This window comes from Bos javanicus, chromosome 6, assembly GCF_032452875.1.
Source record: "Bos javanicus breed banteng chromosome 6, ARS-OSU_banteng_1.0, whole genome shotgun sequence".
Classification (NCBI taxonomy): domain Eukaryota; kingdom Metazoa; phylum Chordata; class Mammalia; order Artiodactyla; family Bovidae; genus Bos; species Bos javanicus.
In genome coordinates this window covers 89,501,075-89,527,004 of record NC_083873.1, presented here as the reverse complement: position 1 = coordinate 89,527,004, position 25,930 = coordinate 89,501,075, and the positions used below count along the sequence as shown (strand labels likewise).

At 39.3% G+C, this 25,930-nt stretch overlaps 1 protein-coding gene across 5 annotated transcripts in view; it reads right to left on the bottom strand.

The window, feature by feature from the left end:
• The window catches only part of MTHFD2L (methylenetetrahydrofolate dehydrogenase (NADP+ dependent) 2 like), a 151,505-nt gene that overhangs the window by 15,979 nt on the left and 109,596 nt on the right, over nucleotides 1–25,930 (bottom strand). For 4 of the 5 annotated variants that reach the window (XM_061420464.1, XM_061420466.1, XM_061420468.1 and 1 more), the window contains one exon: nucleotides 16,949–17,074. In XM_061420464.1, coding sequence (XP_061276448.1) covers nucleotides 16,949–17,074 — 126 coding nt within the window. Of the gene's footprint in view, nucleotides 1–2,628; nucleotides 6,457–16,948; nucleotides 17,075–25,930 lie in introns of those variants that run through there. The other variant, XM_061420467.1, reaches the window with a different exon arrangement.

Sequence of the window (25,930 nt, the reverse complement as noted above, 5' to 3'; positions counted from 1 at the left end):
CAAATGGGGAAAACTGCCTATTCTGTGTATATTTTTCTAATGGGATGAGCTTATCATCTGGGCCAGAGAAGTGAGAACACCAAAGAAGCAACATAAAGGTAAACTTGCTAAGATGGAAATAAATTCTGGTTCTTGTGAGAGCACTTCAAAGAGGAACAGAAATCACACTGGGGTCAGAGAATATTTGTAAAGTGACAGAAAAGCTTCAAGATTTTATGAATGTCTGAGGGAGGAAGAAAGAAGGAAAGAATGCAGTGCAAATACCAGGAATAATAAAAGCAAAGGAACTTTGGACCTGACAACAAAGCCGATGCAATGGAGGAGCTCAAAAAAGTGCATTATGACTGAAGCACATGGTGCAAGCAGAGAAGAGACAGAGAAGAGGCTAGGAAGGTGGTCATGGGCTGCATGACCATTAAGTGAAGGGTCAGGACAGCTGTAGATACTGTGTTCAGGATGAATAAGCTTTTGAAAAAATTTCTTTTGCGAATAAACCTAGGCATTTATGTATTTAAGAATAACCAGCTTTTCAAAGTGAGAAGTTGGAGAGAAAAATGTATGGTGGTTTAGTCACTAAGTCGTGTCTGACTCTTGTGATCCCATGGACGGTAGCCCACCAGGCTCCTCTGTCCATGGCATTTTCCAGGCAAGGATACTGGAGTGGATTGCCATTTCCTTCTCCAGGGGATCTTCACCCACGGATTGAACCCCAGTCTCCTGCATTGCAGGCAGATTCTGTATACTGCTAAATAATTTTCAGAAGAAAATTAAAGTAAAGAAGAAATCCAAGTTTTATTTTCATAAAGTTTTAGGTTCTTGAATGCTATTCAATTATTTTTCAAGAAATCCCTTTTCAGCATGAAATATGTATCTAATCTGCTATGCTTCCTTTTCTCCAATATGTAGACATCTACTCTTTATCATGTAATTGATTTCAAATTTCTAAAGGGAAGAATTAACACAGGTTTGGCTTGACATAATTTCCATCATTTCTTACTTGAAGTCAACCATCTTTCAGTTTGAAGGTAAGAAGAACAGGCATGGCGCAGAAGTTTAAAATTTGAGGTAATGGAGGGATGATGAAAGAAACCAGGTGTTCAGATTAGGTGTGCCTTAAAAACCAGGGGTGACACATGGTCACAAGGTGTGGAAGTATTGCTAACGAAGGATACTTACACAGCTACATAAGTGATTAACAGTTACCTTTTAACAATTAAGGTAAGAATAAAGAAGAAGTGTGTGATCGTTAACCTTCCGGCACCAGCAACCCATGCTTCATGACAGGGTATCTCTGGCTTGTGTGTTGTGTGTCATTATTTCCTCTGGAAACTTTACTTTCCCAGGTTTTCAGGATCTGGGTTTAATAATCCAGACTCTCATTTTAAACACTTCGTTAGGAAGACTCACTAATTTTTAAGCAGATAGGGAATTTCTATTGCTGTATGATGTATGCGCTCATTCACTCAGTTGTGTCCGACTCTTTGTGACTCTTTGCTCACCAGGCTCCCCTGTCCATGGGACTTTCCAGGTAAGACTACTGGAGAGGGTTGCCATTCCTACTCCAGGGGATCTTCCCAACTCAGGGATATCAAATCCATGTCTCTTGTGTCTCCTGCATTGGCAGGCAGATTCTTTATCACGGCGCCACCTAGGAAGCACCATAGTATGTGATATACTGACTCCAAAGTTCCCGAATAATTGAATTTACATATATACCTAAACAGAATTAATTTTGCTAATACATTTTGAAAATTGTATATTCTAGTTAAGTCAAAGAATGAATTTGTGCTTTATAAATCTATTCTTGGGTAGAAGAGAAAGAATTGATATGTTAAATTCCCACAGTACTGTTTTATTTCCATTTGTATTTTGTCCATTTCTCTCTCTTGCAAAGAAGTACTCTATGGCCTATATCAGATTTCCAGCAATGTTACAACTAACTTTTAAAACCAACTCCCTTCCCTAAAAGGAAAAGGAATGATTCTTTATTTGTGGCAACCAGCAGCAGAAGGAAAATTCCTCGTTCCCTTCATGTGAATTTCTGTCTCCTCCTATACATGCGTAATTGTCCAAATTAAATGCTTAGAGATTTTCCCTTGCTTCTAAATGCAGACCATTTAGAAGCATGACCTCCCAAACACATCCGCTGTAATGAAGGGAAGACAAGCTTCAGGAAGATGAAGTAGGTAAATAACAACCAGAAAAACCTGACTTGCATGAGACTGGAGAAATAGTATGACTCAGGAGATAATATGGAAAACACTCCACTTTCTCAGATGGTTGACATAAAAAATGAGAGCATGATGAGCCAGAGAGAGAGAGTAAGGGCTCCTTGACAAGTGAATGGCTCGCCACTGGATTCTTGTGAGGCAACAGGGAATCGGGTGCCCCAGAGACAATTTACTATGCTTTCTCTTGCATTTATCTAGCTGTCTGACTCCTGGGGTTTCTACAAGTTATTATATATATAAATATATATATACACATATATACATATACATACATATATATTAAGATATTCATTATTATGGCACCCAGTGGAATATTAATGGAATGGACAGGATTATGAGACTTTGGTCATATTTTTATAAGCTTTTGTTACAAAGACTTCCCTCAACTATTTAACTCAAACTGGGTAAGGTGGCTAAGTCTTTTCTTTCTTCCTTCTTTTTTTTTTGCTTTATCTGCTTTACTCATTATGTTAAGTCAAATCTGTACTCACACCAGTATTCTTGCCTGGAGAATTCCATGGACAAGGAGCCTGGTGGGCTACAGTTCATGGGATCACAAAGAGTCAAACACAGCTGACTGACTAGAGAGATGCCAAGAGAAATACAGATGTGAATATTTAAAACTACCACTCACAACTCAGGAGGCCTTAAATGGAGCCAAATAACAAATTAATTACCTGATCAAAATTTGAAATTGTTTTCAACAAACTCTGTGACCACCAGAGGAACCTCCTCTCTGACCATGAATAGTGTCAGCCATCATTGCTAGTTTCCATTTTGGTGAGCAGGAGTAAGGATCTCCGCTAGGATATTTTTAGTACTCTGTCAACATAACTAAAATATCTTCATTTCATGACTTCCTTTATAAAAACATTAGCATTTATTCTTGTCATTCTCCCCAATCCTTTTTCTTCCCTCCCCAATCCTTCTTCCTCAAGCCTCTGAACATGTACAGCAGAGTGGCAAATCTGTAAACCTAGATAGGCTGTTTGGAGTATCCTCAAAAATCACTGGCACTGTCTTGATCCCAGTAGTCTGCCATAATCAACCCGAGACACTAGGACATAAAATTTCCTTCCTATAGATATTTTTATTTTAAAAAGACCCTGAGAAACAACTTCAAAAAAAAAAAAAAAACCAAAAACTCACCCTTAAGTATAAAACAAGGACTTCAGAGGCATCAAGCACTTCTGTTTTGGTAGACAATCTTTTATGTTTCAGTTTAACTCTTCTCCATATGTGTGTGTGCTCAGTCATGTCTTTGTGACCCCATGGACTGTAGCCCCACGAGGCTCCTCTGTCCAGGGAATATTCCAGGCAAGAATGCTGGAGTGGGTTGCCATTTCTTACTCCAGGGGATCTTCCCTACCCAGATATGGAACCCTAGTCTCTTGTGTTTCCTGCATTGGCAGGCTGATTCTTTACCACTGTTGCCACCTGGAAAGTCCAACTCTTCTCCACATCAGTAAAGAATTCAATGTAAAATATGTTCTACTAAAATGAATGTCTCTAAAGGTTGACCTGAGTTCAAAGACCTAGACTTTAAGCATCTTGCCCATGCTGTAAACAACAAAGCAGCAGCCCGCTCAATGGTCGATATCTCCCACCTCCTAATATCATCATACTGGAGGGTAGGATTTAAATATATGAATTTTAAGGAACACATATTCAGTCAATAACAATACAGTTGATCAGTCTGACTCAAAATATAAACTTTTCATAGTGTTAGCTCAAAACTCCAATTTTAGTATAAAAGAAGATCTAACACTTTTAGGATAGATGGGAGATAGATAGGGAAACAATGGAAACAGTGACAGACTTTATTTTGGGGGGCTCCAAAATCACTGAAGATGGTGACTACTGTCTACCAAAACAGAAGTGCTTGAGGTGGGATCTGTTCAGTTCAGTTCAGTCGCTCAGTCATGTCAGACTCCTTGTGACCCCATGGACTGCAGCACGCAAGGCTTCCTTGTCCATCACCAACTTCTGGAGCTTACTACAACTCATGTCCATTGAGTCAGTGAAGCCATCCAACCATCTTATCCTCTGTTGTCTCCTTCTCCTCCTGTCTTCAATCTTTCCCAACATCAGGGTCATTTCAAATGAGTCAGTTCTTCACATCAGGTGTCCAATGAGCTGGAGTTTCAGCTTCAGCATCAGTCCCTCCAATGAATATTCAGGACTGATTTCCTTTAGGATGGACTGGTTGCATCACCTTGCAGTCCAAGGGACTCTCAAGAGTCTTCTCCAACACCACAGTTCAAAAGCATCAATTCTTCGGAGCTCAGCATTCGTTATAGTCCAACTCTCACATCCGTACATGACTACTGGAAAAATCAAAGCTTTGACTAGGATGGACATTTGTTGGCAAAGTAATGCTCTGCTTTTTAATATGTTGTCTAGGTTGGTCATAACTTTTCTTCCAAGGAGCAAGCGTCTTTTAATTTCATGGCTGCAGTCGCCATCTGCAGTGATTTTGAAGCCCAAAGAAATAAAAGTCTGTCACTGTTTCCATTGTTTCCCCATCTATTTGCCACGAAGTGAATGGGACCAGATGCAGCATCTTAGTTTTCTGAATGTTGACTTTTAAACCAACTTTTTCACTCTCCTCTTTCACTTTCATCAAGAGGCTCATTAGTTCCTCTTCACTTTCTGCCATAAGGGTGGTGTCATCTGCATATCTGAGGTTATTGGTATTTCTCCTAGCAATCTTGGTTCCAGCTCAATGCTTCATCCAGTCCAGCATTTCTCATGATGTACTCTGCATAGAAGTTAAATAAGCAGGGTGGCAATAAACAGCCTTGACGTACTCCTTTCTCTATTTGGAACCAGTCTGTTTTTCCATGTCCAGTTCTAACTGTTGCTTCTTGACCTGCATCCAGATTTCTCAGGAGGCAGGTAAGGTGGTCTGGTATTCTCATCTCTTGAATAACTTTCCACAGTTTGTTGTGATACACATAGTCAAAGGTTTTGGCATAGTCAATAAAGTCGAAGTAGATGTTTTTCTGGACCTCTCTCGCTTTTTCGATGATCCAACGGATGTTGGCAATTTGATCTCTGGCTCCTCTGCCTTTTCTAAATGCAGTTTGAACATCTGGAATTTCATGGTTCACGTACTGTTAAAGCCTCACTTGGAGAATTTTGAGCATTACCTTGCTCACCTGTGAGATGAGCGCAATTATGCAGTATACACTGAACATTATTTGGCATTGCCTTTCTTTGGGATTGGAATGAAACCTGACCTTTTCTAGTCCTGTGGCTACTGTTGAGTTTTCCAAATTTGCTGGCATATTGAGTGCAGCACTTTCACAGCATCATCTTTCAGGATTTGAAATAGCTCAACTGGAATTCTATCACCTCCACTAGCTTTGTTCATAGTGATGCTTCCTAAGGCCCACTTGACTTTCGCATTCTAGGATGTCTGACTCTAGGTGAGTGATCACAGCATTGTGGTTATCTGGGTCATGAAGATATTTTTTGTATAGTTCTTCTGTATATTCTTGCCACCTCTTCTTAATATCTTCTGCTTCTGTTAGGTCCATACCATTTCTGTCCTTTATTGTGCCCATCTTTGCATGAAATGTTCCCTTAGTATCTAATTTTCTTGAAGAGATCTCTGGTCTTTCCTATTCTCTTGTTTTCCTCTATTTCTTTGCATTGATCACTGAGGAAGGCTTTCCTATCTCTCCTTGCTATTCTTTGGAACTGCATTCAGATGCTTATATCTTTCCTTTTCTCTTTTGCTTTTTGCTTCTCTTCTTTTCACAGCTATTTGTAAGGCCTCTTCAGACAACCGTTTTGCCTTTTTGCATTTCTTTTTCTTGAGGATGGTCTTGATCATTGCCTTCTGTACAGTGTCATGAACCTTCATCCATAGTTCTTCAGGAACTCTATCAGTTTTAATCCCTTGAACCTATTTGTCACTTCCACTGTATAATTGTAAGGGATTTGATTTAGGTTATAACTGAATGGTCTAGTGGTTTTCTCTACTGTCTTCAATTTAAGTCTGAATTTAGCAATAAGGAGCTCAAGATCTAAGCCACCGTCAGCTCCTGGTCTTGTTTTTGCTGACTGTATAGAACTTCTTCATCTTTGGCTGCAAAGAATACAATCAATCTGATTTCTGTGTTGACCATCTGGTGATGTCCATGTGTAGTCTTCTCTCTTCTGTTGGAAGAGGGTGTTTGCTATGACCAGTGCAATCTCTTTGCAAAATTCTCAAGACCTTTTAGGAAAAGATTAAGTCATTAGAGTTCCAACTTTCAGTACTCTTAAAAAAAAAAAAATTCAGGGAGCTATCATGATCTTTATGACATGTAAAAATACAGTGAGAAATTAGCTGTCTATAACTCAGAATGGGGTTCTCACCAGAACCTGGGTATGATGACACTCTGATCTTAGACTCCCAGTGTCCAGAACTGTAAGAAATAAATATTTGTTCTTTATGCCACCTAGCCTTTGATAATTTGTCATAGCAGCTCAAACTGACTAAGACATACATCATCAAATTAAATGATTAACATGGAAAACTCAGTTTAGTTTTGGTTCTTTATAATATCACCACAGATTAATAGTTCTCTAAAAGTGATTCATTCCAAAATAGTTTTATTTCCTTAGAAACTGGTAACATGCTCTTACTCTCCCAGCTTTAGAACATATATTTAAGAGTAAGTAGTACCAAAATCGGCTTCCCAGGTGGCACTAGAGGTAAAGTTCATGCCTGCCAATGCAGGAGACCCTAGAGACACAGGTTCAATCCCTGGAGTGGGATGATCCCCTGAAGGAGGGCATGACAACCCACTCTATTATTCTTGCCTGGAGAATCCCATGGACAGAGGAGTTTGGTGAGCTATAATCCATAGGGTCACAAAGAGTTGGACATGACTGAAGCAACCTAGCACACACACACAGTACCAAAGCCACTTCCAAAAAATGGTTACTTTGACATACAATCTAGAGAATACAGGGCTTCCCTGGTGGGTCAGATGGTAAAGACTCTGCCTGCAATGCAGGAGACCCAGGTTCAATCCCTGGTTGGGAAGATACCCTGGAGAAGGGCATGGCAACCCACTCCAGTATTCTTTCTGAGAATTCCAGGGACAGAGGAGCCTGGTGGGCTACAGTCCATGAGGGGGCAAAGAGTAGGACATGACTGAGAGACTAACATACACTAGAGAATATAAGTTCTGTGGGAACAGGGACTCGGTCTATCTGTGTGTGCCAAATCCCTGGTACCTTGACGGTGTGTTGAGCGAGAAGTGTGCACTGAAAAAGCCAATGTATGATTCAGTGGATGTATCACTACTGAATCTAGATTGCTGTACATTAATAATGTGTCAGATGCCACCTTCAGTGGGAGCTTTTGTTCCCATTCAGGCAACTATAAGGGATTATTTCTGTAATGCAAGAGTAACACTAGAGATTTGTGAGTTATCCAGGATTATCATGCAAATGACCAGTGATATGACTGAGAAGGTTGAACCTGGTGTGGGATGAAGATACAAAAGCAATGGAGGACAGGAAGCTTACCTTACAGAGGCATACAATTTAGTAGGGGACAACTAAATAAAAGTGCAAGGCAGTACAGGATCAAGAACAGAAAGAGTTGGGCAGATTGAGACCTACTATGGGAGTTTGGAGAAGATGGGGATTATTGGGTGACAACAGATCTGACCGGAAGAGAGCTGAGGTCAGAAAAGTAATGAGGAGCTGAGTGGTAATTGAAAGGTGAAATTACATATTTCCAGGTTAGTACTCTAGTGGGAATGGAGAGAAAGGCTGAATAATGTGCATACTCACAAACACACACATACACTGTTTTCTGCCAGGTATTATGCTCAGGAAGTCTCATACATTAGTTATGTGAGGTGATTATTTCATTTAATCTTTGTAACAACTCTATAAGATAGGTATTATTATCTCAGTTTTTTGGATGATAAATCTCAGAGAGCTGAAGTGATTTGCCAAGATCCTAATTGTTTTAAGCAACAGAGCTAGAATTCAAACCTAAATCAGTCTAACTCCAAATCATAGCCTTATATAAAATATTGTACATAATATAAAAAAGCATGGAGTAAAAGGTAACTCTCAGGTTTTGAATGTAGACTACTATGCATAAATAAGACATCTGGAAGCACCTATAGTAAAAGAAGAGAAAATATAGATGCAAAGCTGCTTTAAAAAGCACTTCATGAGTTTTAATTCCTTTATAGTAGTTTCTTATAAGAACAGTACCTTCTGTGTAATTCTGGACCCTCTTCTGTCCTCATATTTTGACTACTGCATTCGAATTTTGAGGAATAATTCTGACCAGATGGAGTCCCAAATTATAGGGTTCTTTTTGCTCTAGGAGAGATTTGTCTAGTGGAGATTCTTTTGAAGAATGCATGGTAAGGCTATAACTATTTGGACCAAATCACAATTATTTAGAATATCCTACTTTCCTTATTCAACAAACAATGTTGGATCACTTATTGAGTACATAAGGCCTTTTGGAATCTTTCCTCCTTCCTTTTGATCCGCTGTTCCCTCCCCATGGAAAGAGCCCTATTTTCTTTTTCTGCCCACTCTCTGCCCTATATACACATAAATAGATGAAATTCACTGATCATTTCAGACTCATCTCAAAAGAATACCTTCACTTCTGCCTATTTGAGAACTCTTAGAGTCATAAATAATTCTCTTTCTTTTATATCTAATCACTTAGCCAATCATTCTAACTCTCCTTTTAAATTTTATCTACCATCTAACTACCTCTTAATACTTTCAACCATTACCACCTGGGTCCACACCCCATCTTGGATAATTTCTTACCTGGATAATTACAATGGGTTCTTAACAGGTACCCTAACAGGTACCTCACCTCTCTAAGGTACCCTAACAGGTATCCTAACAGGTACCTTAACAGGTACCCTAACAGGTATCCTCACCTCTCTAAGGTTGATTTGTCATTCAAAAAACCAGGATGATTTTGTTAAATGCAAAAAATGCATAAATATCCTGCAATGGCTTTGGCACAAATCCTCCAATGGCTTTCCACTGCACTTAGAGTAAAATTCAAATTCCTTTGCATGGTCTATAAGGCCATTCATGATGTGGTACCCCTGCTGCTTCCTCTTTATTTCCCAGCATTATTCCCCTTATTTATTTTGCCCCAGTTACAGTGGCCTTCCTCAGCTCATCAAAACCAGCAGGCACACTGTACCTCAAGGTTTTCACACTGCTCATCCATGTGTCTAGACTGTTCCTGCCCCATATATCCACATGGCTCTCGACTTGACTTTGTTCTGATCAGCAGTTAGCCTGCTGTGACCACTCTTTCTCAACAACCTAAGGCCATAAATCTCTAGCCTCGCCCCCCATCTTGTTTTATTCTTGTAACATTAAATACTGCCTAATATAGTATATTATATATTTATTACCTGTCTTCTCCAACCAGAGTGTAAGCTCTTTGTCAGGAAGGACTTTGTGTCAGTCACTGTTGCATCCCAAGTGCTCATAGCAATGCCTGACACTGGCATCCTGACTTGGCATCCTGACATTGGCATGCCTGACACTTGGCATCCCTACCCCCCTGCATCCCACCCCCAGCCCTTCTGTGGCCTCCAGGGATTCCAGAAAGGGCCCTGAGCACTTCTCCCCTTCCTACCATCCTCTTCAGCATTTTTTAGAAAGGGCTGTAGTGAGGAGCCAGAGAAGTACCTAGGCCTCTACTGTGCAGAGAATTATGGGCCAGAGAGAAATCGCTGACAGGGGCTGGACTTGGCTGGTGTATCCCCTCCATGGCTGGAGGTGTCCTGTTCCTGGGTAGGTTAAGAAAAGAGTGAGTTATAGGCCTAGGAATGGACAGACAGACTGATCCAGCATCTGACTTTCTCTTTCCTCTTACTGTCCCAGGATGGCTGGCCTAGATGCCCCCTGTTCCCTCTCTCTAGGACCACCCCACTCCTCACCTACAAATCCCTCCTCAAGTTCAAGCACAGACTCCCTCATGAACACAGTTTTCCCTGGTACCTTATGGAGTCGGTGCTGGCCCTGCCTCCCTCTGTGACCTTCAGGGCAGGCTAACTCAGCTCCAGAGGGCACTTGGCCCCACTGCCCTCCCAGACTCTCCACTCATCTACTGAGGCATGTCTAGGTTATTTTCATATCTTGGCTCTTATGAGTAAAACTACACTAAACAAGACATATCTTTTCTGTATCCTGTTTTCGTTTCCTTTGGATAAGAGAAGTGGGGTTGCTGGATCATAAATCAGTAGTGTTGATTTAGTGTAGTTGATACTATACATAACAATGAAATCTGAAAATGAAATAATGAAAACTATCCTGTTCACTATAGCTTCATAAAACAATAAAATACTTAGGAATAAACTTAACCAAGGAAATGAAAGATCTATACAATGAAAACTGCAAGACTTTGATGAAAGAAATTGAAGAAGACAAATAATAAGTGGAAAGATATTCCATGTTCATGGATTAGAAGAAATAATATTTTTAAATGTCTATGAGCTTCCCTTGTTGGCTCAGCTGGTAAAGAATCCGCCTGCAATGTGGGAGACCTGGGTTCGATCCCTGGGTTGGGAAGATCCCCTGGAGAAGGGAAAGGCTACCCACTATAGTATTCTGGCCTGGAGAATTCCATGGACTGTATATCCACGGGGTTGCACAGAGTTGGACACGACTGAGCGACTTTCACTTCACTTCACATGCTACCCAAAGCCATCAATATATTTGATTCAATCTCGATCAAAATTCCAATGGCATTTTTCACAGAAACAGAAAAAAAAAATCTTAAAAATTTGTATGGAAACACAAAGATCCTAAATAGCTAAAGCAGGCCTGAGAACAAAGGTGAAGGACCCATTTCAAACAATATTTTGTGCTTGTGCTGTTGTGTCCAGCTCTTTGCAACCCCATGGACTGTAGCCCACCAGGCTTCTCTGTCTGTGGAATTTTCCAGGCAAGAATACTGGAGTGGGTTGCCATTTCCTCCTCCAGGGAATATTCCTGACCCAAGGATCGAACCTGTGTCTCTTCCATCTCCTATATTAGCAGGCAGATTCTTTAGCACTGAGTCACCTGGGAAGCAAACAATATATAAAGCTATAATAATGAAAGCTGTAAAACAGATACATAGATCAATGAAAGAACTGAGAACTCAGAAATAAATCCCCTACATAGGTCAGCTAACATTTGACAAGGGAGTCAAGAACACTTCATTGGAAAAGGAAAATCTCTTCAAAAAATGATACTGGGGAAACTGGATAAAGACATAAAGAAAAATGAAATTGGAGCTCTAGCTCACAGTACTTACAAAAATTAACTTAAAATGGATTAAAGTCTATTTAATACCTCATACCATAGAACTCCTAGAAGAAAACATAGGGAAGAAACTCTTAACATTGGTCCTAGCAGTAGGTTTTTGGCTATGACACCAAAGCACAAGCAACAAAAATAAAAATCAACAAGTGGGACAACATCAAACTAAAAAGCACCAGCACAGAAAAAGTAACAACAAGGTGGAACGGCAACCTACAGAATGGGGGGAAATACTTGCAAACCACATACTGGATAAGAATTTAACAACCAAAATATATGAAGAACATACAACTCAATAGCACAAAAGAAAAAACAAAACCCTCAAACAACTCAATTAGAAAATGGGCCAAGGAATTGAATGGACACATTTTCCAAAGAAAATATACAAGTGACCAACAGGTATGTAAAATGTTGCTCAATCATCAGAGAAATGCAAATCAAAACCACAGTGAGATATCGCCTCACATTTGTCAGAATGGCTACTGTGAAAAAGACAAGAAATAACAAGTGGTAGAGAAGACCTGGAGAAAAAGGGAACACTTGTGCACTGTAGATGCAAATGTAAATTGGTACAAACACTGCTGAAAAATGGATGGAGTTCCTCAAAAAATTAAAAATAGATCCAGCAATCCCAGTCCTGGGTATATATCCACAGGAAGGTTCTAACAGCAGGTAACTCATCTTTCCTGGCTGGGCATACACACAAAAATCTTAGTCCTTGAACCAGGGGAAACATGTAGGTTTCTCTTTCTCAATAGTCAAAATAAGTGGTAAGTAAGCCTTAGGTGAACAGTGCAAAGAAATAGAAGAAAGCAATAGAATGGGAAAGACTAGAGATATCTTCAAGAAAGTTGGAGATACCAAGGAACATTTCATGCAAAGATGGGTACAATGAAAGACAGAAACAGCAAAGATCTAACAGAAGCAGAAGAGATTAAGAAGAGGTGGCAAGAACAGACAGAAGAATTATACAAAAAAGGTCTTAATGACCTGGATAACCATGATGGTGTCACTCACCTAGAGCCAGACATCCTGGAGTGTGAAGTCAAGTGGGCCTTAGGAAGAATTGCTAAGAAGAAAGCTAGTGGAGGAGATGGGAATTCCAGCTGAGCTATTTCAAATTCTAAAAGATGATGCTGTGAAAGTGCTGCACTCAATATGCCAGTCAGCAAATTTGGAAAACTCAGCAGTGGCCACAGGATTGGAAAAGGTCAGGTTTCATTCCAATCCCAAAGAAGGGCAATACCAAAGAATGTTCAAACTGCCATACAATTGCACTCACTTCACATGCTCAAAATCCGTCAAGCTATGCTTCAGCAGTACATGAACTGAGAAATTCCAGATGTACAAGCTGGATTTTAAAAAGGCAGAGGAACCAGAGGTCATATTGCCAACATCCATTGGATCAGAGAAAAAACAAAATTCCAGAAAAACATCTACTTCTGCTTCAGTGACTATGCTAAAACCTTTGACTGTGTGGATCACAACAAACTGGAAAATTCTTCAAGAGATGGGAATACCAGACCATCTTACCTATCTCCTAAGAAGCCTGTTTGGAGGATAAGAAGCAACAGTTAAAACTGGACAAGGAACAAGTTTTATTAAAGGCAAAATGAGGACTGTAGCCCAAGAGCTATTTCAGATAGTGCTGAGAAACCGCTGCACAGAGTCTGGGGAAAGGTCAGTGACTTTGGTGAAGGGCAAGTACATGTAATCAGGCACATGTATTTTGTTGAAAGTTGATGCTAGTCTCCTGAAAATTACTGCTAGTCACGAGGAGCAGATGTCACCATGAAGGGTTTTAGTGCTTTTCTAGCCACAAGGAGATGCAAGAATTGGGCTCATAAAATCTTCTGAAAATCTATCTGCAGACCTGTTCTGCCAGTTGTTCCCAGATCACACAGTGCCTCATTTCTATCTCCACCCTGAACGCCTTTCAGGGAATGTTGAAGGTCAGCAGCTGCAGCAGCTCATGATTTAATCCTTGTGGAGGCAGATGGCTAGTGCCAGTGTGTAGTTGGCATAACAACACCTACCTTATAGGGTTATCATGATAACTGAATCAAAATTAAACAATACATGCTTATAGGGTTATTCATATGTAAAAGTCTGGGAACAATACCTAGTACCCTGTAAGCACTTCACAAACACTGGCTATGAGAACACAGAAATAAGAGCAGGAAGCCCTAGTGGACGAAGGAAGATGCAGTTTAGAGGAAACTATATCTAAACCCAAAGAAAAATCTGACCTCAAAGTCTCAAGGAAATATTTAGGGTGTTTTTATGTTCTCTTTTGTCAAGAACTATTGTGATGCAACCTTCATGTTGTATTTGCTACAAAACATCAGTCTTCTTAGAGAGAAGCCTGATTTAAAAATGAGGTCAAAAGATTTAATAATGAAGCAGAATACATACAGGCGTGTGTACTTTCTTAGAAAGAAAATGGACTAAATGGAACCTGTTTCTATAAATCACTGAATTTGTAAAATAATCTGCAATTATTTACATATTTCCAGTAATACCTAAAGGGGGTCGTAGATGAAATTATTCTTTAAAAATCATTCCCACTCAAGTAATCTACTTGAAGTAGGTCATCCTGTTTCCTTTATTATTGAGCCAAGATTTCTGCAAGGACCATTTACTTCAGCTCCGCATTTTACCTGTATCTGGCTTATCTGTCTTGGCTATAGTTATAGTGAAACTTTCATCGATACTCACAAATCAGCCACAATTTCCCTGTGGCAATTTACAGCTGACTGCTACCTATAAGTTTTGCAGCAGAACCCACGTGAAAGTCCCTCCCTCTCAGCTTCGGGATCATCCCTCACCTCAGGTTAAGTCCTGATGAACAATCTGAAGAGCAGCATGTCAAAACCTATCACTTGCGTGCTCCTCTGGGTGATTGAGTCATGGCCTCACTGGTAAGGCCTTCTCTACCAAGTCCAGGTCTTAGGGCTCTGGCTCCAAGAACCAGCAGGGCGACAAGAGTAATTTTATAAATCACATAGGCGTGTTTTATGATAGGATCAGAAAAACCTGACTTTCTGAAAGTTTCTGTGTTTTTACACAATCACATGGCAACACTCAGCTGAACGTCCGAGATGCACCAAGTGTTAGAGCTGGAAGGAACAACTGCCATCATTGCTGTCAACTGATAACAACATTGCTGGATAGAGAGGTTGCTAAGTTAATGGGTTTCAATAATAGGTCTCAGAGCACCTCTTCAGTCTCTCAGCTCAGTGCTCTTCCTTACATCTTAGTCCCTCATGGTCATGTCCTTTTTTGTTTCATTATATAGTTAGATACGCATAACTGTAATTTAATAGATACTACCAAGGGATTGTATATGTGACAGTGTATGCACCCACCCCACAATGCTCATTTAAAAAAAAAAGTTTTCATAAAATCTGAATTGAATGAAATATCATATAGGAGAAGGGTCTTATAAAACACTGCCAACTGCCAGCTAGGTAAGCTTGCCCCACAAGCACAGTCAAGGTTGTGAGCTGTGTTTAACATCCTGCTTTCCTGCGTTGAGCTGGTTGTCACGTGCTGTCAATGCCATCTGGATGCATTATAAGTGTGTGGTGATTGTGCAATAAACACACAGTAACTATAATGTAACCCAGAAGCAGAATGACCGAAAAAAAAAAAAAAAAAAGGTCAACTTTTAAAATGAAATCTATCCTTACTTGAAATTTCAAGTTTAGAAATTCAAATATATTATAGATATCTGACATTAGTGACTGAACATGAAAAATTAAATAAAGAAAAGAGGTCATTTCCTAAAGAGGTCAGTATGGACACATACATGCTCCCTTGGGGAGCCACCTTGCTCGGCTGGCAGGCTCCATGAATGACAGCCTGTGAGGGCAGCAGATGATAAGGTCCATCTGTACTTTGCTCTCTTCATCATTCTGTCTCCAGAGCTTTTGTCTTCAGGCTTCCCTTTTCTTTTTAGCACCGGGCTTAGCATCCCTGCTTGAACCTGGTCCTTGATGCACCCTGGAATCTCACATTCAAGGGGCCAATACCTTACTCAGAAGGACGCTCCTGAGTCTCTGTATAGTCATTTGTATTACATACCACGCTAGGACTTGGGCAAACCATCATCTAATGACCAAATTCCAAGAGAAAATGTGAAGTTTGAATTATTTTTAAAAAGAGCATGATTTTTCCTTTCAATTTGTCTGTAAAGACACACTTTTAACTTGTGGAAGTTCTTGCATGACCCTGCTTTTTGGCCAGAATGACCAATCCAATATATAAAATATTTCTAATATGAAAATTACTCTATTACATCCATGTATTATTAGACAGCTAAGATTCCTAAATTATACTGAAAAGCCCAATGCAGATAAGTATTTGACAAAGACATTGGAAGTAAAATTGGATTAGGGGTCAGGCATCTAAAAATATATCTATCTTGGGGTTAAGTTTCTTCATCTATACAGCTAAGGCATTGGGTTAGAATTTCTTTTATTCCTACACATTGGCTGCTTTGTCTCCTTCATCGGCCATAGTAATGTTAACCTAACTCTTCTTTCTCGTCCTCTTTAAAACACAAGTGAGGGATATTGACTTGAATTATCCAGGGAACTATTTAGATCTGAAATATAGTGAGGGCTAGCAAACACATCCCAAGTCGCCTTCTGGCTCTGAGAATGAATGGCTGAGTATAAAGCATGGATGGTGAAGGACAGAGATACACTCCCAACAGTCAAAACAATGCTAAGAAAACTGCACTACAAGGAATTTAATCTTAAAACTAAATATTAATGATGTCATTACATTTTTCTCCAAAAAAGGAAGAGGAGGAAAGGAAGGACAGAAGGAAAGAAAGACGGAAGGTAGGAAGGAAGAAGTGAAAGAAAGAGGTCAGGCAGAAGGAAGGAAATACGTGAGTGTCATTACACTCTTTTCCATCAGAGGAAATTAATAATAATAATTAATAATAGTGCCAAAATCTGGGCTTCCCTGATGTTCTAGTGGTTAAGAATCTGCCTGCCAATGCAGCGGACACGGATTCAAACCCTGGTCCAGGAAGATCCCACGTGCCATGAAGCAACTAAGCCCATGTGCCACAACTACTGAGCCAGTGCTCTACAGCCTGTGAGCTGCAACTGCTGAAGCCTGCAAGCCTAGAATCCGTGCTCCACAAGGGAAACCACTGCAGGGAGAAGCCTGGGCAGCACAATGAAGAGAAGCCCCTGCTCACTGCAACTAGAGAAATGTCTGTGAAGCAACAAAGATCCAGCACAGCCAAAATAAATAATCTTAAAAAAAATTATAAAAAAGTAATGCCCCAATTAAATAGAAAATCTCTCCTTCAACTATCAAAACATGCAAAGTTGAACCTCTGTTTTTCTTCATTTGTCAAAAGAGATGCACTTTATTACCTTCAAAGTCCACATCTCCAACGAGTTTTGTCTTTCCTGTGATTGGATCATAGACATAGTTGATACCAACGTCGATTACAGCAGCACCTTCCTTAACCATATCCGATGTGATCAACTTTGGGATACCTAGAAGCAAAACAGAGTTGTAAAACACTGGGAAATACTTAAACTTTGTCCTTGAGCATAACAAAGATTTATACATCTGGTATTTTTGTTGTCATGGAAAGGTAGCACATGAGGGTATCGCTGGATGAAATCCTGCTAGGGTTTACCCTTCACCTTAGAGATTGCTTAGCAGACTTCAAATGGACCCAGCTTGAGCAGCTTCCTTTTGTATCTCATGTACTGTAAATAGCATGGGGAGATTATGGATATAAAACAGGCTTCTGTTGAGGGTGAGTGCAGTGCAGTGAAAACAACCAGGAAGATGGAGGCAGAGACAAGGAAGCGAGGGAGGGAAGGAGGATAAAAAAGACAAAACGTGAAATGGTAATATTCATTTTTCTCAGGGTTGTGGTAAACTGTAAAGCGCTGTGCACAAAGTAGTATCTTATCATTTCCAAACATGAAAGGCTATCCTGCTTTGATTTTTCCTTGGTTTCTTTGATTCATCATGTCTGTATATAACTTGGAATGGTAAGAAACCGTACATTCTACTCAGTGTTTCTCCATTTGAATTTGAAAGATAGCTCTACAGAAATGTGATGTCACCATCTATTTTTTATAACTCTTTTCAAATTTTATTTCAGGTGCAACAGTACCAGCTAACAATAGCTAGTGCTCCATTTTTTTTTTTTTTTTTTTTGCTATAAGTTAACAAATCATTCCTAAACTCAGTGTCTTAAACCAACAACTTATTATTATTTTCCACAGTTGTGTGAGTTGACTGAGCTCAGCTGGACGTATCTTCCTGGGGGTCTTTCACATAAATGGAGTCAATTAGTGGCTGCAGCTTGAAGCATCTCAACCTGTGACATCATTGGTTGTCCGAGGTGGTGCATTCACAGGCCTGCAGTTGAGCTCGTCTGGGGATGTTGACTAGAGCACATAGACGTGGCCTCTCCATACAGCTGGACTTCTCACAGCCCCACAGCTGGCTTCCAGGAGTGAGTGTTCCAAGTGGCAGCAAACAGAAGGCACCATTGCTTGAGGATGGAACCTGGAAACTAGCACAGTGTTGCTTCTGTCATATTCTATTGGTCAGGCAGTGACAGAATCCACTTAGACTGAAAAGGAGGGGTAGAGACACCACTTCCTAATGGGAGAAGAATCAAAGAATTTGTGTCCATCTTTATTCCATCAGCATGCCTCTGGAGGACACTGTGTCTGGAATGTGATTTACTCATTTTCACACTACATCCCTTAACCAGAATAGGGGAATCTGTTTGGTATCATCAGAGGCTTTCTTCTATCATCTGAATATCCAGATGCTTTAACTGTCATCTTGTGACATATGATTTTTAGTGATAGTAAGAATTAAAAGGCTAAAAAGACAGTGCCAAAATAGATGCAGCTAGCTGACAAGGTTCCTCAGCCATACCAATGATACAACCAAGATGATTATCAGTGCTTGAGAGATATTTTTTCTCTTGCTTTCCTATCCTGTCCCAGAGAAGTTCTCCCTTTTTATCAGTTCTAGAGGGTCAGACACTACTGAGCGACTTCACTTTCATGTTTCACTTTCATGCATTGGCGAAGGAAATGGCAACCCACTCCACTGTTCTTGCCTGGAGAATCCCAGGGACGGGGGAGCCTGGTGGGCTGCCATCTATGGGGTCACACAGAGTTGGACACAACTGAAGCGACTTAGCAGTAGCAGCAGCGGCAGCATAGATATTGAGTAATGCTCCAAATAAAGTAATAAAATCCTGTACATTCTTGGCAGCCAATAGAAAAAGAAACCATAAGTGATTATGGCAGCAGGAAATATTTTAAAAATTAAAATGACAATGAAGTAGTTATTAAAATCCAGCTACTATGATTTTGGGAAAGATCCAGATCTCCCTTTCAATTAGGACCATTCAATACAGTATCTCAATGAGTATCAATTGGCAGTGGTCAAATACACAGTTTTCCAAAGCGAGGGAAATGTGAGCTTGATTTTAATTCTCAGGAAAATTACAAAATGGAAAACAACTGAATGCATTCTTTTTTTTTTTCTGATGATGATGTTACATATGTCCATTGCAGAAAATGTCAAAAATATCTAAAAGGTTAAGCTGAAACAAAAATCACTATAATCTTGCCATCCAAAGATAATAAGTGTATTTTATTGTATTTGTTTCTAGGATTTCAAAATGTTTCTTCATTAGCTATAAAAGCCTATAAAAAGACATATAGTTTTGTTTGTATTGTGCCTCATTGCTTATCTTTGAATTAAAATTAAATTGTAAGCATTTTCCTATTTCATCAATTATTTAAAATTTAAAAAACACATGAAATAATTTATTATATAAATTACCATAATAAGTTATTCATTCCTGCAGTCTTTTCAATACTTTGCTATCATAAATAATGCAGTGATGATCATTTGTGTTCAGGAAACTATGATGATTTCTTATCTGCAGCAGCAAGTTTGACAGTTTTTCACTGAACCCTTATGATGGGATTCAGTGAAACATGATGGAAAAACATGGGTTGAATAAAAGCTCTCAATGGTAGAGTCATGACTGATTAAATAATACATTCTGAAACAGTTTATCAATGCATCTATAAGAAGGTCTCTTGAGGTCTTCCATGAAAAGTATCTTTCAGTGCCACTTTAAAATTTTGTGAGAACTTGGAAGAATGCATTGGCATCTCAATAGTTATTTTATCTTTGTCGTCCTCCAGGTCCATTTTCCACCCTTCTCTGCTCTACTTTATGGCAGGGATGGGACTGATTCTTACAGAGGTCTTGTGTATTTCATCTTTCTCTCTCTCGGAACCCTGTCACAGCCATGAGAACAAATACAAGCCTCCCTGCTGGCAGATCCAAATCCTGTGGAAGAGAGCTGAGTCGTTTCAGGGAAGCCATCCTAGACCAGCCATCTACCCAACCAACAGCTGAAGGCAGATGTTTGAACAAGCCAAGTCATGATCAGAATATTTGAGCTAAGGTCACCATAATTGACCAGCTGAACCAGATTCAGGAGAAATTTATTTTAAAGGGTGGTTGTTTAAATTGACTGAGTTTGGGGGTGTTTGGTTGTTTTTTAATACAGCAAAAGCTGCATAATCCATATTAGTAAATGACACAAAATTGGACAGAATACCTAGTAGGTAGCTACTTTGGAATAGTGGACTATCAATAGCAGTAAGAATTTGAAAGAGGTTCTGTATCTAATTCTGACCAGCTGGCTGTACTTGATTAAAAACTCACTAAAAACTATTAGGTTGTTCCAAGACAAATAATGTCCAGATACAGGGATGTAATGTTTTCCACTATATTTTCAGCAGACTCTCTCTGAAAATGTTGGTTGTATTCTGGAGGCTGATCTCAAGAAGAATGTTGAGAATGGATCTGGAAATCATGTCATATGGAACAAGTGCTATCAAACTAGTTGGTTCAACTGTTTACCCACCAGGTTGTGACAAGAAGAAAAAGTTTATGCCACAATGTAAATCAACTATATCAGTAAACAACCTTTTAAATTAAGCTATCTTTATTTTTTCATAGAAAGAATTTTTCAATGATAGCAATATGTTGATTTCTTTTTTTTTTAAATTTTGGCAGGGCTGGGTCTTCTTGCCTTGTGCAGACACTTTGTTGCAGCACCTGGGCTTCTCTACTTGCAGCATATGCTGCAACTAGTTGTCCCATGACATGTAGGATCTTAGTTCCCTGACCAGGGATTGAACTCTTGTCCTCTGTATTGGCAGGCAGATTCTTAACCACTGGACCATGAGGGAAGTCCCAGTATGCTGATTTATATTCTGCCACAGCTCTTTATATTGATGTGGATCTATAACTTATAGTTCCCAAAGGGTAAGGAACGGCCATGGGTCAGTATTGGTCAATACATTGAATATCTCTAAAACAGAGGAATGGTTGAATAAACTCAAGTTGCCTTTCTCAGGGGGAAAAAAACCCTAAAAACTAAAAATAATCAAAACCCAATAATTGTGTCTTCAATGTGTTAAACTATACAGGGAGTTGATTTACTTTATATATTTTCAGAAGGAAGAATGAAGGGACAAGGAAAGGAATAGATTTTAGCTCAAAATCGGAGAATATTTTAATAATAATAAGCCACAAAGAGAAATCCTGTCCTTATTCCCTATTAGAAATGTTCACAATTGGGTAAAGATGAGATTGAATTGGGAAAGTGAATGATGCTTTCAAATTTTATGATTTAAAGATTCTCTTTTGTCTAATTAAAATAATGTTTTTCTTTCTTTTCTCAAGTAATTCATTTCTGAACCCTTGCAGACTTCTGACCCTGCCATTCTGCTAAATGAAAGAAATAATACAAATTGTACTTAACAGTTGAAATGATAACAAATAGGCATATATGATGCCTGCTTCAGATGTGTCAGATAAGTGGCCCACTGACATTGTTGTCTCGTAGAGACAAATGACTGGAAGTAAAGTTGTTCATTAACTGTAACTTAAAAGACACTGGAAGAAATTTCTTAAACATGAGGTATTTGGTTCCCCAAATAAACAAATGCAATAAATTAAATTATTATCATTTGATAAAGTGGAACATTAAAAACTATTTAAACATTTGGAAAAGACTTTCAGTTTAGTTCAGTTCAGTCACTCAGACGTGTCTGACTCTTTGCAACCCCATGGACTGATTTTAGATATTAGTCTAAAAAAAAAAGACTTCAGATAATAGTAGAATGTGAAGTCAGAAAAATTTTTGTTTTTTTGTTAAAGTTGAAAATGAACAGTAGGTTCAAGTGAACATTTCCTATGAGCTTTTTCTTTTTGATGTAATAGTTCCATAGAAACCTATCTTCAATTCTTATATAATTTGAAGTCTCAAGCATTATGTGTGAGAACCAAAACCATCCACATCCACATAACTTACTCTATATATTAACATAACTTTATTATTTCATTATCTTTATCAATGCAACTTTATTACTCTAAGAAACTCTTGCTCAGAAAGATAAAAGTTGTAAGCAATTTTATTGTCTCAAGAACACATCAAAAGGCTTATTTTAATTAACATCAAACTGATATCTCAACAGATAGTATCAAAATTTTTGAGACTCTTGGAAATCCTTGCTTTAAATCCTCTCCTTGTTGTGTCTTCAATCCTAAACTCTTATATTATGATCTTTACCTAATCCTACTGAAAATCTCTTATTATGAGACTTGCCTTAAAACAAACTTTATGCTTAATCTCTTGCAACCCTATGGACTGTGGCCCACTAGGCTCCTCTATCCATGGGATTCTTGAGGCAAGCATTCTGGAGTGGGTTGCCATTTCCATTTCCAGGGGATCTTCCCCATCCAAGAATCAAACCCACATCTCCTGCATTGCAGGCAGATTCTTTACTATCTGAGCCACCAGGGAAACCCCCAAAACAAACTTCAACATATCCAAAATGTTCCAACTTTGCTTCTACACCCTAAGATGTTACTAAGGTAAAGTAGCTCACTGGTGGTGGCGGGGGCGGTGGTGGGGGATGCGATTTCTGATTTGTGGAATTTGGTGATTTCTGTGGTATAAGTATTCCTGTCATGGCTGACTTCAAGTTACCAAGCTGACATCACTGAACATGGAATTGGGAAGAGATGTTCAGAATCCTTCTCAGGCTAATAAGAGTTAGCTCCAGCACCCCACGGCCTCTAAGGGACTGTCAAGATAGTGTTCTCCCATGTTTCTCTAACCTAAACTCAGATTTATCTTATTGATGGATTGTTTGGAATAACATCTGGGGGAAACCAGTGTTCAACAATACTGGAGATCTGTGAAAATCTAATCAAGAACTTCCCTTGGGGGAGGTGGGAGGGGGGTTCAGGATTGGGAACACATGTACACCCGTGGCAGATTCATGTTGATATATGGCAAAACCAATACAATATTGGAAAGTAATTAGCCTTTAATTAAAATAAATAAATTTAAATTAAAAAAAAAAAAAGAACTTCCCTTGGCATGGTCTACGACCTCAAGTTGGAACCATGGTTGCCTCTTTGGCCCTTTGAGCCTCTTGCTGGTGCAGGGAGCTGTTGGCCTCCGTGACTGGGATGATGAGGTAAGTCTTGCATTGAGTCCCAACTCTTATTTCTTTCTTTAAAGGTCCCCAAATGCTGAGTTTATTTTGTCTTCTTTAAATAAGAAACTCATTTTAGGAATCCTTTGATTATATGTTCAGTTAAATAACTTTTATCTTTGGTAGAAGTCAGTGCTATTACTTACAACACAATTTGTCTCTATCGCTGTCATCTTTTGTTGTATATCTACAAAGGAAGAGTTCACAGGGAGGGGATGTGGGTAAGGTAGATAAATCCATTACTCGAACTGACCCTGAAGACTGAAACATTCAGAAAGTGTCTTTTGAATTTTGGAAAATCCTATGGATAAGTTTTGCCTCAGCTCACTTGTTCCCCTGGCTAAGATGGTAAAAAAATCTGCATGCAGTGCAGGAGACCTGGGTTCGATCCCTAGGTCAGGAATATCCTCTCAAGAAGGGAATGGCTACCCACTCCAGTGTTCTTGTCTGGAGAATTCCATAGACAGAGAAGCCTGGCAGGCTTACAGCCCGTTGGACCACAAAGGGTTGGATACGACTGAAGTGATTTAGCATTAGCACGACATCCCAAATATCCACTGTTCTGCATTTTTTTTTTTAATGTTTCAGAGGGAGTATCTGAGGCCTTCAGATTCCAAAATTGTTCCCTTAAAATATGTCTTCACCAAGGCAAACAAAAAGTGAAAAACTAAAAATGATCTCTTTTAGAGTCTTCCAAGTCTTAGTACTTTCTTCAGTTTAATAAGGATCTCATGGTCTGAGCCACAGTCAGCTCCCAGTCTTGTTTTTCCTGACTGTATAAAGCTTCTCCATCTTTTGCTGCAAAGAATATAATCAATCTGATTTCAGTGTTGACCATCTGGTGATGTCCATGTGTAGAGTTTTCTCTTGTATTGTTGGAAGAGGGTGTTTGCTATGACCAGTGCGTTCTCTTGGCAAAACTCTCCTAGCCTTTGCCCTGCTTCATTCCATATTCCAAGGCCAAATTTGCCTGTTACTCCAGGTGTTTCTTGACTTCCTACTTTTGCATTCCAGTCCCCTATAATGAAAAGGACATCTTTTTTGGGTGTTAGTTCTAAAAGGTCTTGTAGGTCTTCATAGAACCGTTCAACTTCAGCTTCTTCAGCGTTACTGGTTGGGGAATAGACTTGGATTACTGTGATATTGAATGGTTTGCCTTGGAAACGAACAGAGATCATTCTGTCGTTTTTGAGATTGCATCCAAGTACTGTATTTCAGACTCTTTTGTTGACCATGACGGCTACTCCATTTCTTCTAAGGGTTACTGCCCGAAGTAGTACATATAATGGTCATCTGAGTTAAATTCACCCATTCCAGTCCATTTTAGTTCGCTGATTCCTAGAATGTCGACATTCACTCTTGCCATCTCCTGTTTGACCTCTCCCAATTTGCCTTGATTCATGGACTTAACATCCCAGGTTCCTATGCAATATTGCTCTTTACAGCATCGGACCTTGCTTCTGAGATGGCTGGATGGCATCACCAACTCAATGGACGTGAGTTTAAGTGAACTCCAGGAGATGGTGATGGACAGGGAGGCCTGGCGTGCTGCGATTCATGGGTTTGCAAAGAGTCGGACACGACTGAGCAACTGAACTGAACTGAAGTCTTAGTACAAATCAAATAGCTCTTATCTTATTGTTTATCTTCCCCTAACTTAAGTTTCTCCACTTCCTCTGACTTGTTCCTTTTACCTCCTAACAGGCTAGAAAAATTTCCAAAGTGCAATTACTTCAAAAAATTAACCACCCCTCCCCTCACCATCAGAAACAGGGAAAATTGCATTGTTTTAAGGTCTAGTCTCATACTGAGCCAAAAAGCCAAGTGATAAAATTTGCAGAGGAATTAGAAATAGTTTTAGGAGTCAATAATCCAGTACCCCCAAGTGTATATCAAATAGTACATGTGTGTTCTGTTATGAAAGAGTTGGATGGAAAGATAGGATTCAAAGAACCCAATTTGCATAAGAAATCAGAAGAATTTAGAAAAATTGTGTATATTAGACAAGGTCTTTTGGAAACTATCCCCTTCTGTGAGCTTAGATTGAATGCTGATTCTGTCTTCTAAGCAAAGAAAGGAACCATCCACTGGAGAATTCAGAGACAAGTTCTTTAATACCTTTAGACAGTTCTCATTAACTCCTGCTGCAGATGTAATGAGCTTTCTGCTAACTTTTTACCAATACTTTTAAGCCTGAAATAGAAAGTTTAATACAGTAGAAACATTTAGAATTTAAAATCTATAATTTAAAACATTCTAGAAAAACTAGACTGGAATAATAGACCCATTGACAGACATCCAGAACTTTACTGAGTGTTTTTAAAAGAACATGAGAACAAAGACAGAATAAGACTCAGATAAAACAATTAGACACTCCCTATGAGGAAGAAGAGGAGGAGGAAAAGGAATCAAATGCCCAATCTCTCATTTTATCCTTGAATATTCACAAGGAGAATTTTCTCATAATGTTAAAAGGCAACCTTTTGCTTGATCTGGGCACTACTTTATTAGTCTTAAACTTTGCTATTTAATTCAACATCTCCCTTGGAGTAAACAGACCACTCAGGTGGTGGGTGTTTAAGAATACTCAGACATTCCACATGTCCTGGCTTAGAGCAGAAGTGCAGTCTTGGCTCCTCAGTGACCCCACACTTGCTAATTTGATAGTGGCAGTTGTATGCTGAAAGCGGAATTATCAACATATTAAGTGATTTCTTGATAGTCTCTTTCCTGAAAACTCTGAGGACTTCCTATTCATAATGAGGTCTCAAC